The sequence below is a fragment of the Heloderma suspectum genome, chromosome 1 (assembly GCF_057233095.1).
Source record: "Heloderma suspectum isolate Gila_16-S chromosome 1, 16-S_ref, whole genome shotgun sequence".
In the NCBI taxonomy this organism is placed as follows: domain Eukaryota; kingdom Metazoa; phylum Chordata; class Lepidosauria; order Squamata; family Helodermatidae; genus Heloderma; species Heloderma suspectum.
In genome coordinates this window covers 187,053,843-187,067,432 of record NC_139458.1, presented here as the reverse complement: position 1 = coordinate 187,067,432, position 13,590 = coordinate 187,053,843, and the positions used below count along the sequence as shown (strand labels likewise).

The 13,590-nt window shown below is 47.0% G+C and overlaps 1 protein-coding gene across 2 annotated transcripts in view; it reads left to right on the top strand.

Moving 5' to 3' along the window:
- Positions 1 to 13,590, top strand: part of SLC25A12 (solute carrier family 25 member 12) — an 82,173-nt gene that overhangs the window by 28,216 nt on the left and 40,367 nt on the right. For both annotated transcript variants that reach the window (XM_084812762.1, XM_084812769.1), the window contains 2 exons: positions 4,478 to 4,617; positions 13,162 to 13,308. In XM_084812762.1, coding sequence (XP_084668888.1) covers positions 4,478 to 4,617; positions 13,162 to 13,308 — 287 coding nt within the window. The remainder of the gene's footprint in view (positions 1 to 4,477; positions 4,618 to 13,161; positions 13,309 to 13,590) is intronic.

Here is a 13,590-nt window from a genome sequence, read left to right as displayed (position 1 = left end):
GCCACTGCTTTCACATCGGCAACTCTATGCTGCATGAGTTCTGGCAGAGGGAAGTCCAAAAGTCATAGATCAAACTCAGCCTGCCGTACACTGAGTTGACTACAAACACAGACACACAATCTACAGCAATGAGAGTTCAAGCCTATGAAAAGCCTCACAGTACTTTCCATGGCAAGTCTTTAACAGTCTAAAGTTCCAGTTCATGTACAGAGTGTCTCTAAAAGCCCAGATGATAATAGATCCAAACAGAGAAGGCTTTGGGCAATGAAGATGAGGTGTTTCCAGCAAAGGCTCCCCACCTCTGCATCAGCTCAAAGGGGAAGGTGTGACCCTTCTTCCCCTTTTTCACAGACAAGGGCCTTTCAGCAAGGCTTCTGACTAATGGCACTGCTCAGCTGTCTAGTTGGGATGCTTTATCCTGGGCAACCTTTCTCTAAATCTTTTCCCTTAACCTGGCACACAAAACGAAGTGCCAGAACTCAGGATGTTGCAGGGAGATGGGGGGCCACTTTATACTTGCATTCTTTATGCAGCCATCAGTCTTTTTTGGGAGATGGCAGGGTGATTTGCAGGACTTGAAAATAAAGCTTCACAGTTTATATTTGTAATCCCAAGTTCGAAACAAGACAATGAAATACAGGGCAACCAAATCTTTGCTTTGTCAGGGGCAACAAATGACTCAGGTCAGCTTTTTTCCGCTGGGGTCTCAAACAGGAAAACAATCTTAGTTTGCAATTGTAACATCACTTACAGCATCGGCCAGCCAGCTATGCAGGTTTTGGTGTTCTTGAAGACAACTACTCCGATATCTTCTTTTCTTCTCAATCAGGTTGGGTCTCCCAGCTTACACAATTTGTTGCAGCCTGCAGGAGCATGCTGGTAGTGCGTTTCTCTATCTCTTTAGCGCACACACTCAGGCAGTCTAATACTGAACACTCAAATCAGTGAGGTTTCTTTATTGCAGGGAATCCCACGGCGAAAAGGCTTAATGGTTACACTCCTCAGAAATCATATAGCTGATGGTCAGTAGCTACAGGCTCTATGAAATTCTAGAACAGTTCAAAACTAAACATTGTTACCTTGACACAGATATTCAGCGTGGTCTCTCCACTTCATTCCGCCTTGGGACTGTCCTCTGGCGCACTTCCCGCTCTAAAAGGGGTCTAGCCCGTGCTCTGGGCGCTGATTCTTCACCTTTATCCTCTTCCTCGGCCTCATCTCCCAGGTCTTCCTCTTCAGTTTCCACTTCTTAGGGATTTCATCCCAATCAGGCGAAGTGATGATGTTGCACACTCTGGCACTCTTTGGGCAATTCTTTGGAGCTCGGCATACCAGGCTAACAGCTACTTCTTCAGCTTCACGCTTCCATGCCTCGTTAGAGGCAATCTTCCTCTAATTAACAGCCATCTTGCTCTAATCTCAGCTCGGCCTTGAACATTTCTGCTTTCTCTTTCAACTCTAACTCCTTCTGCCCGACAGTGCTTAAAGCTGTCAGCATTAACCATGCTAGAGGTCCTACATGCTGCTTCTCTTTAGCCGACCACTTTTCCAGCTGCAGAGATTCCAACAAAGTTTCCAGACCCACTGGTGTGCAGTCCTCTTTGACCTCTGGCCATGCAATCAGGCCACACACAGGACCTCCAATTGCTTTGCGGCTGGACCCCACAGCTTCACCTGTGGCCAGCCTGGGAGTCAGTTTAACACGCTGACCCTCTGATCCACCTTCCCTGGGAATCTGAACATAGCAGTATTCTTGGCACCCTGCTCACTGCACTAATTGTATTGCCGTGGGTGTCACACGCAAGCCTCAGTTTCCTTCGTGCTTATTTGAGAAGTGTCTAAAAGTTCCCTGTTGTTTCCTGGCTGTTAAGAGGTCGTGGGTGTCGACCTCTTAATTTAGAGGTGCCAAGATAGTGATAAATCAGACCCAGGTTTACTTACAAGGACTACTTTATTGAGTAACTTACAGCACACAGGCATACCCAATGGTTGGATCAGACAGCTTCTCTGAACCCAGAGCCATGGGGTACAATGGGTTTTATACCATACATGTTAGCAATAAGGCAGCATAACAGAAGCAAGCACCCCTGGCGTTCATTCCCAGCATAGACTAGAAGTGTTTGGTTCTCAGTACAGTTACCTAAGATAAACAAACTTTGCTTCCCTGGCACATCTTGATATCGGCTTTCTGTCTCATCTCAACATGTTCAGAGGCCTACTAGCATGGGAATTGCACCAATAATGAACTTAAGCAAGCATTATGGATCTCTAGGCCCCTCTAACACTATCAGTGACTTGGCTACACTCCTGGGGCCAATACACATGCATAGAATCAGCTTCTTCCTTTTGGGTTTCAAGGATTCAGGGCTGTGATCCCAAGGCAACATCTGGCCATTCAGATGAGGAATTTCATTTTGTTCATCTGCGTGTCATTTCATACTGTCTTGGACTATTCACCAACTCTCTCAAGGAGCCAGTGCACTCAATTCTCCCCTGAATACCAGGGAGAATAGCTCTGCTATTGTTTATATGAGAGGTGAGTTGAGAACCTCTCATTTCACCAAGGTTCTTGACTTTTACTCTCTATGGTCAACTCTCTCTGTGGTCAACTGGTGACTCGCCTTGTCATCCAGTAAATAATTCAGATTTGAAGTGGATTGTGGAATTTTAATTAGGGCCCTCTAGATTACAACCTATTACAAGAGCCCACCTCTCTCACTCCAATATTCAAAAACTGTTTATTGTTTCATAAATGGAAATGAAAGAGTTTAGGATGATTACTAGGCAGAAGCAGGTATTCTGGAAGCCACCTTGAGAGGGTTCTTACCCTTAAATGGGGCATATAATTTGTTTAAATAAAATGCAATGAAATAAGTCAATTTCACACTTTTTTAACTGAATTGGCTACTAAGGAGCTATGAGAATTGTCGTTCCATGAAGGGGCTCGGAATCTTTAACAGTTCTCAACATCTTCACAAAGACTACAGTTCCTAGAGATCTTTCTGATGATTCCATGACCATTAAACCACATTCAAACAGGTTCAGTCCTGTAATGAAAATGTGTTGCTGTAGATTGGAGCCTGGTTTTCAGAAATCTGTGTCTCTTCCGAGAGTGCTTTCAGATGAGCTGCTGAGAGTGTGAATTTCTTTCTTTTTTTTTGGACTGCTGACATTGCTTATGATATCCTAGAAAAGAAGTGAGAATTCGTGAAGTTCTTGCTTATTTTCAATATTTTTATACTGTGTTTCTGCTAAAGTTACGAAGCCGGTATACAGCATATCAAAAACAATAAAAATAATATTGAAACATTAAAACCTACAGGAAAACCATGATTAAGACCATTTGGGCAGCCTTTTAAAACTAGGGACTGGGCTATAAATACGAAATGTAAATGTCAGAAGGTAGATGACTGAACAATTAAAAAAAAACACCTTGAATTGGCTGACTGCCTGAAATAAGACTTCACTCATACTCTGGACAGTGAACTTTCAAGACTATTTGACAGTGTTGTTTTGTATGACCTTGTTTTAAGAGGTAGATCTATTTGGATGTAGGGAAGGCCCAGTAAGAATTTCAGGCTCTCTTGCATTGTTCTCTGAACCTCTCACCATAAAGAGGATAGTAACATCTGATTCAGGCTGTCCTGCATACTGTATATTTGAATGAAAAAACTCCCTAAACCCAAGGACTCCATCCCCAGAAACAGGGGTGGCGTGGTGTGGCGGGTGGGGTAGCTTTAGGAAAATAAATGAGATGTAGACTGGAACAGATACATTTGGGTCTTACAGCGTGAGCGAAAGGAGCGCATGTTCCCAAGCTGCTTTCCAGCACTGAGATTTCTTGTTGGAAAGGAAATGTCTGAACAGGCTCAATACTGCATGCTTCCGAACATTTTGAACGTTAGTATAATTAGGCACTTTCTGTAGTTCTTTATCAGAGTGGTGTTTTGGGCAATGATCTGATATAGTTAACATATTTTCTGTGATGGTAATGACACAATTTGGTTGATGTTTCTTATACCTGTCTGTAATGGTTGCATTCACACAAGTGTGAATGTAATAATCAAGTCTCAATCACACGGTGCATCGTCTGGGAAGTATTGTGGTATGCAGAAATGTAGGTATTCATTGCCTTTCAATAAGGTCTTAATTTGACATGTTTTAGAATCAAGGAACACAAGACTGATTTTATATTAGCATGCAAAGCACCAGGTATTTCTAATGAACGAAACAAATTGCTTCTTAATTAAAACTGAATAAGGCAAAATCATGGATCCTGAGGATCTACATACTATTAAGAAGTAGTATTCAAATCTACTCTATACAAAGTATGTTTTCAATCTTGGAAAAAATAAGCAGCTCTCTAACTTTTTAAAAAGTTTTCTCAGAATGGCAAAAGTATGCTTTTGTTTTCTATTAGAACAGTTTGAAGCAGGGCTGATATTTTCTAATGAAAATAATTTGTTTCTTTTCAAAGAAAATGTGAAAGAAATATTTGGGCAGACTGTTATTCACCACCACATCCCTTTTAATTGGGACTGCGAATTTATTCGATTGCACTTTGGACATAATAGAAAGAAACACCTGACGTATTCGGAATTCACTCAGTTTTTGCAGGTCAGTTATTTATATTTTCCTGTACCATAATGACTGCTTCTTTTTCTTGTGCTTAACAAATACTCTGCAAAATAGTGATACAACCCGAGAACCCAATATTATATTCACAATGGTTCCTGTTTTTTAAACATTTATTTACAACTAGACAATATCAATCAACAAATAACACAACCTATTATAAAATCAGTCTATATTGTACACAGTGTTTAAACCTTCATGCAAGCAGAAAGTTTTTCTCTTGATCAATAAGCAATGAATTGACACCTTTATGGATATATATGTACTGCAGATTAAGATGCCAGGTTGTAAAATAGCCACCGAGGAAGACAAAAGTTGAAATGGGTTCAGCATTTTTCATTGCATGAAGTGGATATCAACAGTCAAACTTAGGAATGTTTGACTTGCATATTATTGCTTGAGTAATTTGCAATGGATCAAGTTGATTTTGAAAAACTACATTTGAGTGTTAGATTTGCAAAATTTTACTTTAAGACTTATTTTAAAGTATTTTTATTGATGTTTTAGGCCCTAATCTTTTCATTTTCGTTCGTATATGGATATTCCATAAAAGTTATGTGATTAGATAAGATTTGTGGCATCATCAGATCAATCCTTTGTGACTATAGTACCTTCTTTTGTGCTATGTTAATGCTATACATCCTGCTATAAATGGATTTACATTGTACTAAAGGACTTGCTAATCAGAATACAGTTGTGGCTTCCTTCACAATGTGAGTCTCTTTAAACAACATGAGCTTCTGTGTACATACACTGTTCCACAGATTATTCTGTCCGTTCTACAGTATCATGGCAGGCATTAAGTAGTTTTCAGATACCCTGAGCCTAAACACTTTGCAATGATTTGCGCATCATGATCCCTGTGAGAAAATCAGAGAGGCTGCATGTAGACTGGTGATTTGTTCTTGTGATGTCTGCTTTTCACAATCTTGCACTGCCATGTGTGTGTGTGTGTGTGTGTGTGTATATATATATATATATATATTGTCAGTCCAAGAGCACACACCTGGATGAAAGGAGGAGAGAAGAAGCTCCTTAAGTAACGTTGTAAATCACCTCTTGGTTTATATCACAACTCAGTCCAATCTTGGGTTGTGCTGCTCTGTTTGGATTCACTGTTCAACATGTTCTCTCTCTCTACGTATAATTTATTATTTTTATTTATTTATTATTAAATTTATTAATTGCCCATCTGGCTGGTCACCCAGCCACTCTGGGTGATGTACAGCATATAATAAAACAGTTTAAAACAATAAAATTCTACAATAAAAACATTTTCTAAAATACCCTAACCCACCCCAATTGCCTGCCTGAACAACCACGTTTTTAATGCACGGGGGAAGCTCATTAAAGAGGGGGCATGGCGGTGTTCCCTAGGGAGGGAGTTCCACAGAGTGGGTGCCACCACAGAAAAGGCCCTCTCCCTCATCCCCACCAGTCTAGCTGTCCTGGCTGATGGGACAGAGAGAAGGCAATCCGAGGCTGATCTTGTTAAGCGGCCTGTCTGGTGTTGCTGGAGGCGCTCCTTAAGATAGGCTGGGCCGGAACCATATAGGGTTTTAAAGGTCAAAACCAACACCTTGAATTTGGCCCGGAAAACAACTGGTAACCACCAGTGCAACTCCTTCAACACTAGAGTGATGTGATCTCGTCGGCAGCTGCCTTTAATCAGGCGAGCTGCCGCATTCTCTACCAGCTGCAGCTTCCGAACCGTCTTCAAGGGTAACCCCACGTAGAGCGCATTACAGTAGTCTAAACGAGAGGAGACCAGGGCATGTACTACCGATGGGAGCAGATGGTCGGGAAGGTAGGGGCTCAGCTGCTGTATCAGATGGAGTTGATATAACGCTGTCCGGCTCACAGCTGACACCTGAACCTCCATGGACAGCTGGGAGTCCAAAATGACCCCCAGGCTGCGGACCTGGTCTTTCAAGGGTAGCCGTACCCCATTCAACACCAGGTCAACATCCCTCAGCCTCCTCTTGTCTCCCACTAAAAGTACCTCAGTCTTGTCAGGGTTCAGCTTCAGCTTATTCCTCCCCATCCAGCCACTCACCATCTCCAGACATTTGGACAGGGATTCTACGGCCAACCTTGGTGAAGATTTGAACAAGAGGTAGAGCTGCGTGTCATCCGCATATTGATGACACAGCACCCCAAACCTCCTGAAGATAGTCCCCAGCGGCTTCACATAGATGTTAAATAGCATCGGGGAGAAGATCGAACCCTGTGGCACCCCACAAGTGAGTGGCCACGAGTCCAAAACCTCCTCTCCCAGTGCTACCCTCTGGTACCTGCCAGAGAGGAAGGACCGGAACCACCGCAATACGGTGTCTCCATTGCCCAACCCCTCCAGGCGGTCCAGGAGGATACTGTGGTCAACGGTATCAAAAGCCGCTGAGAGGTCGAGGAGAACAAGGAAGGAGCATTCACCCCTATCCAGAGCCCTCCTCATATCATCCACCAAGGTGACCAAGGCCATTTCTGTCCCATGCCCAAGCCTGAAGCCCGACTGAAATGGGTCTGGATCAGCGGTTCTCAACCTGTGGGTCGCGACCCCTTTGGGGGTCGAACGACCCTTTCACAGGGGTCGCACGACCCTTTCACAGGGGTCTCCTTAGACCATCACTACGACAACTTGGAAGGGCTCAGCTGGGTGGATTACAGCGAGCCCGGCGGCTCCGACGGGGCGCGCCGCGCATCTCGCCAGCGCAACGCTTACGATACACTCAGCTCCGACAGTGAGTGGAGGAGGCGTCGGGCCGACGGCGAGCTGCCACCTCCGAGGGGGCTTTTCTGCCCGCCCCCACCGGCATCTCTCTCCCTCGCCACCCCGCTCCCGTCTCACCTTGCTCTCGTCTCTTCGCTACACAAAGGTGTCGCTGTTGTGTCCCGCTGCTCCAGGATGAGCTCGGAGGGGCGCCAGGCGCTGGACAGGACCGGCAGGGTTTCGTGGCAGGCTTCGTGGGCAGGCTCCACAACAGGCCCAGGGCTTGCCTCCGACCATGTGAGGAGTTCCGGAGATGGGCCTATCCAGGAGGCGAGAGAGGATAGGGATGGGGATGAGGATGAGGAGGTCGGTCTTGAGCCAACCCTTCGAGGTTAACCGTCAAAAGAAGCCAAAAAGCTTTGGGTAAAATCCAACTAAAGCCCTACTTAAGGTAGACACATTGAAATGAATGGGACTGACGTTCATAGAATCATAGAATAGTAGGGTAGGAAGGGTCCTATAAGGCCATCGAGTCCAACCCCAAGGTAGTCATGATGGTTTTAAGTCCCATTCATTTTAATGGCTCTACTCTAAGAAGGGCTTTAGTTGGATTTTATCCAGAGTTGCCCAATTGCCCAGCTGTGGATTTTGAAGTTATTGCCTGGCTTCCCGCCCCTGTCTTGGCCTTTTACGTAAAGAGAGGAATGGTGTCTCTGAGCGTGTGCAGAGTTGCAGCTGTGAGAAGATGCATAGTGAGCCTCTTGAGCATGTGCAAAGGTCTTGGGCATGTGCAAAATGGCCCTGTTGGAAGGGAACACTGGAGAGGCAGTCAAATGGGGTGAGTGGGCTATGGGTGTCATTAAGGCTGCAATTAAATGTGTGCTTATGTGGGAGTAAGCTTACTTGAGAGTAAGCCCCTATTGAACTGACAGTGGGGCTCACTTCCTGGGCAGGACCAAGGTATTTGGGTGCCTGAAGCAGAAAATCCAAACATAATTCTTCCTGCTACCAAATTCATGCTAACATGGGACCTGACCCACCAAGACATGCTCCTGCACAAACCCCATTGAAAGTGCAAGTGCTTTCAGTGTGGGGCACACACAGGGGAACGCCCTGGTGGGTTGTGCGCCAGAGATCAGACCATCTGCCTCCAACTGCTGTGTGTGTTTTAGTTTATAAAGTTTTATAGTAACTTTCAGTTTTTTAAGGGAGCAATGACACAAAGCAAATGGCAAGATGTGGGGTAAGGGAGAAAGAAAAGGAAAAGATCAGGAGGAGAACATAAAGATGCAGAGGGATAAAACCATACCATCAGAGTTGGAATGAACTCTGGTCCAGGGATGGGGAACTGTTCTGGCCCCAGGGGCCGGATTGCCTCCTGGGACAACCTCTGGGGGCAGGATAATGTTGGGGTGGGCTCACTCTCTCCTGAAGCCCCACCTCCTTTCTCCAAAGCCCCCATTCCTGACATCTTTAACTGCTCAGATATATTTTTTAAAAATATGATAAGCGATAAATAAATCTATGAAATAAATAATAAAGAAACAATCAAAGTCTCTTTTTCCATGTGTTGAGAATATGATGAGGTGCTTAGCCTTCCCCAATCTGGTCCCTTCCCAATGTGTTGCACAGCATCTCCCATCATCCCCAGCCAGCTTGGCCAACTGAACAGGCTGGGAATGCTAGGAGTTGTTGTTCAGCACATCAGGAAGGCAGCTGGTTGGGGAAAGTGGCCTAGATAGAAGGTGAGTCTCTTTCACCACAGAGGATGTCTTTCATCCTGCCGAGATCCCTAATCAAGCGGGGAGATACCTAATCAAGGAGGAGGCTCTTGGACTTCCCGACCCAAGTGTCTTATTTTCTGACCATCTTGAATTCCACCAGCTGAGTTCATGCCTGATCTGATGGGTTATGTAAGTTGTAGATGCTGTCTGCTCCTCTCCAGTCCAATACTCCGGTCCCAATTTGAGGTTGTTATATTAAGACTGTTACCCATGCTACACCATGCTTCAAGACAAAATTTCATTTATTTGTAATTAGAAATAAATATTTCACAATATATAATTACATATTGGTTTTGTGATTAATCACTATGCTTTAATTATGTTCAATTTGTAACAATGAAAATACATCCTGCATATCAGATATTTACATTACGATTCATAACAGTAGCAAAATTACAGTTATGAAGTAGCAACGAAAATATTTTTATGGTTGGGGGTCACCACAACATGAGGAACTGTATTAAAGGGTCGCGGCATTAGGAAGGTTGAGAACCACTGGTCTAGATCATCAGTTTCTTCCAAGTGTGCCTTCAACTGCATCGCCACCACCCGCTCAATCACCTTGCCCAAAAATGGCAGATTTGAGACTGGGCGAAAGTTGTTCAGAACTTGAGGATCCAAGGAGGGCTTCTTTAAGAGCGGTCTTATCACTGCCTCCTTGAGGGCTGATGGCATCACTCCCTCCTCAAGGGAGGCGTTCACCACCGCCCTCACCCAGTCTCTCTCTGCAGCCCATAATGAGCCTAGATGGGCAAGGATCAAGTAAGCAGGTGGTCGGCCTTACAGATGAAAGCACTTTGTCCACTTCATCAGGAGGAAGAAGCTGGAACCAATCCCACAAAACCGGTTTGCCACAGGCAGCCTTTTGCTCACTAACTGTATCCACAGCATGCGGAGTAACACTCCTAATCTGATCAATTTTATCTGCAAAGTGCCTTGCCAGGGCCTCACAGGAGGCCTCAGAATGCTCCAGTGGTTCAGGAGCCACAGGACCGACCAGGCTCCAGACCACTTGGAACAGCCTCCTGGGACAGCACTCTGCAGACGTGATAGAGGCAGCATAATATTCCTTTTTTGCTGCCTTCTCCGCCACGTGATAGGCTGAAGATACAGCTCTAGCCCGTGTCTGATCGTCTTTGGAGCGAGACTTCCACCACCGGCGCTCTAGCCGTCTCACCTCCTGTTTCAGAGCTTGTAACTGTGGATTGAACCATGGTGCAGTCCAAGCCCTGTTCAGGGTGAGAGGGCGTTTCAGAGCCACTTGATCTAATGCCCCAGTGAATGCGGCATTCCAGCCACCCACCAGGGTCTCGACCGAGTGGCTGTTGGCGTGCCCCAGAGAATCCCCAAGCGCATTCAGGAATCCATTTGGATCCATCAGATGCCTGGGGTGGACCATTTCAATCGGTCCTCCACCCCTGCGGAGGGGTTGTGGAACCGAGAAGTCTAACGTCACCAGATAGTGATCTGACCATGAAAAGGGGGTGGTGGATATACCCCCGACTTCCAGATCACTCCCCGCTTCTCCAGAAACAAACACAAGGTCTAGTGCATGACCGGCTACATGGGTGGGCCCAGTTAGAATATGGTGCAGCTCCCAGGAAGCCATGGTCTCCATGAAGTCCCGAGGTGATCCTGTGAGAATGGCCTCTGAATGTACATTGAAGTCCCCCAACACCAGTAAGTTAGGGGACTGTACACGCATATCAGAGACCACCTCCAGCACCTCGGCCAGGGAGTCAGTCGTGCAGTGGGGTGGACGGTACACGAGCAGAATCCCCAGACTGCCCTTCGGGCCCAACCTCCAGTACACGCACTCAGCAACCTTGGTCTCCCGGAGAGGGGGTCTGGTGAAGACCAAGGACTCTCGGTAGATAACAGCCACTCCCCCTCCCCGATCCCCAGCCCTCGGCTGCTGTGCATACGAAAATCCAGCTGGACACATGGCTGCAAGGGTTGGAGCAGCAGCCTCGGCCAGCCAGGTCTGCGTAATACATGCCAGGTCTGCACCCTCATCCAGGATCATGTCCAGACCTGGCATTGCAGAGCAGCAAACAAAGGCCAGAAGATGGAGTCACGCCTCCCCCAGCCATCCTTTGGCTCTGGACAGGCCCAGAGCAGGGGACAGGTACTACACATCTCTCCCTTGTTCCCCTTACCTGGCGTGGCCTGCCCCTAGCGCTCCGCCAGTGCCTGCCGCCCAGCCTCAGTATGTTCTGGCCCCCAACAGTCCCCCCACTGCCTCCATCAGGTGGACACATGCCCCCTCGCTCCTGCCTGTCAGGCAGGCTACCCACCTCTAAAAACACAACAAAATCCCCCAGAATTTTTTTTAAAAAACGCATTAAAAATCCCCTTAAAAATAATGCCAGGCAGGAGTCCACAGTAGTGATAGTGGTGGTGGTGGTGGTGGTGGTGGTGGTGGTGGTGGTAGCGGTGCAACAGCAGCAGCAGGCACGCCTCTTCCCCGGTGGTGGCGGCTTCTCCTGCAGGCCCTGGCTCTCCCAGGCCACCTCAGCCAGCCAGCTTATGTAGCCCCTCCAGGAAGGGGCAGGTGGAAGCAGCACAGCTGGCTTGGTACCTGGGGGCCTGGTCCTGCAGGGATTGGCGGTCTGCCAGGCAGAAGTCCGCAGGGAAGGCCTGGTGTTGGTGGCAGCGGCGGCAGCAGCAGGCCCAGCAGCAGCAGGCACGCCTCTTCCCCAATGGTGGCAGCTTCTCCTGCAGGCCCTGGCTCTCTGGTCCTGAAGTCCCCTGGTTGGTATAAAACAACACCTAGACAGAATTCTGTGCCAAGAAAGTTCTGCAGCTTGTATATATCAAGAAAATTTGCACATGCTTGCTTATTTTTGCATAGTTTATCAACATTCAAGCGTCAGTTGACTTTTTGGAGGGAAGGTCAAGGATTATGTAGGGTACAGAAACTGCACTCCCTGACCGCTGGAAATTCATCTGTGCTGCTCCACTGGCTCCTGAGACTGCACTTGCTATTGTCCACATCCAGCCTTTACCACCATAAGGGCCAGAAGCGTTCATGAAAAAATTTAAAAGATGAACCGAAGGGCACTGTGGCACTGCAGTTCTGGGTCAGTTGGTATTGGTTGGCAGCCTTGCAGGCCAGGCACAAAGATGGTAGTGTGCAGCACAACACCACATACAGAACTCAGTATGGAGTGACTTTCTTCAGGCTGCTGGCAGCAGTAGCTTTTCAATAGTGTCGGGCAAAATGCTGATCCGCACTGACTTCTGCTGTTTTTTAATTTTCATGTGCATCCATGGCTGGTGGAGGAGTGCTGGTGGTGTTGCTGGGGATTCTGTGCATTGTTGTAATGCAGGGGTGGGGGAACAGTTTTGGGATGGAGTGCTGAATGACTGCCCCCCCCCCAGTCCTTTGCAGGCTGGATGACATCGGGGCATGGCCACGCCCCTAACGTCATCTGGTCCCCAACCAAAGCACCAGCTGGAAACTGGTTCCGCTGTATGCAGCTTGGGAAAGCTTGTGCGCAGCAAAACCACTCTGACTGAAGAGGCAGTTGGAGGAGCGCTCCAGCTGCTGCCTCAGTTGGGGCAGCTTTGCCTGCACTGCGTCCTCCTAATTGGGAGGGGGAATGGTGTGCGAAGTGCTTTGCCCACCCTCTGTTGTCCTCAGTGGGGAAGGCGCATTATGGCTGAAGCTGCCCCAATCAAGGGGTAGGCTGGAGGAGCGAGTCTCCACCCCATACTTCAGTCAGGGCAGCTTTGCCTGCCTCGTGCCATCACCCATTGGGGTGGGCAAAGCACTTAGCATGCTGCTCCTCCTTCCAATTGGGAGGACGAGTGGTGCGCTAACTAAGGGGAATCCCCTGCTGTCTTGGATCTGTGTTTTGAGATCACTCTCCAAGCCCTTGGTAGCCTCCACGGGGCAGGGCTTAGGGAGGGGCCAGAGACTCGGTGAGCCAATGGGGAACTTCTGTGGGATGGAGCTTCCCCGTCCTTGTTGTAGTGGGTATTCAGAATGAGTCTCTCCATGTATAATTCCTTATAATATTATTTCAGGAGCTACAGTCAGAACATGCAAGGCAAGCGTTTGCACTGAAAGACAAAAACAAAACAGGCATGATTACTGGCTTGGATTTCGGTAACATCATGGCCACTATTCGTCCACACATGCTCACTCCTTTTGTGGAGGAAAACTTAGTCTCAGTAAGTATCAAGAAACTTCTGATTCAGATTGCTTATTGCTGCTGTTCAGATGAGAGTTTATGCTCCAATTCTCAAATATTGGGAATGTGAGGTCGCCCACTGCTGAGACCAGATTTTGTGACCTTGCTAGGTGTTTTTCTAATGGAGCTCTGTTCAGCAGAAGATACTAAGATGTGAATGGGATAATATACATGAGAAATCCTGAAGAGGTCCAGCACCGATAGAACGTATTTAAGATGTCGTATTTTGTTCAGACTGATGTCTTTTGGAGCCTCAGATTGG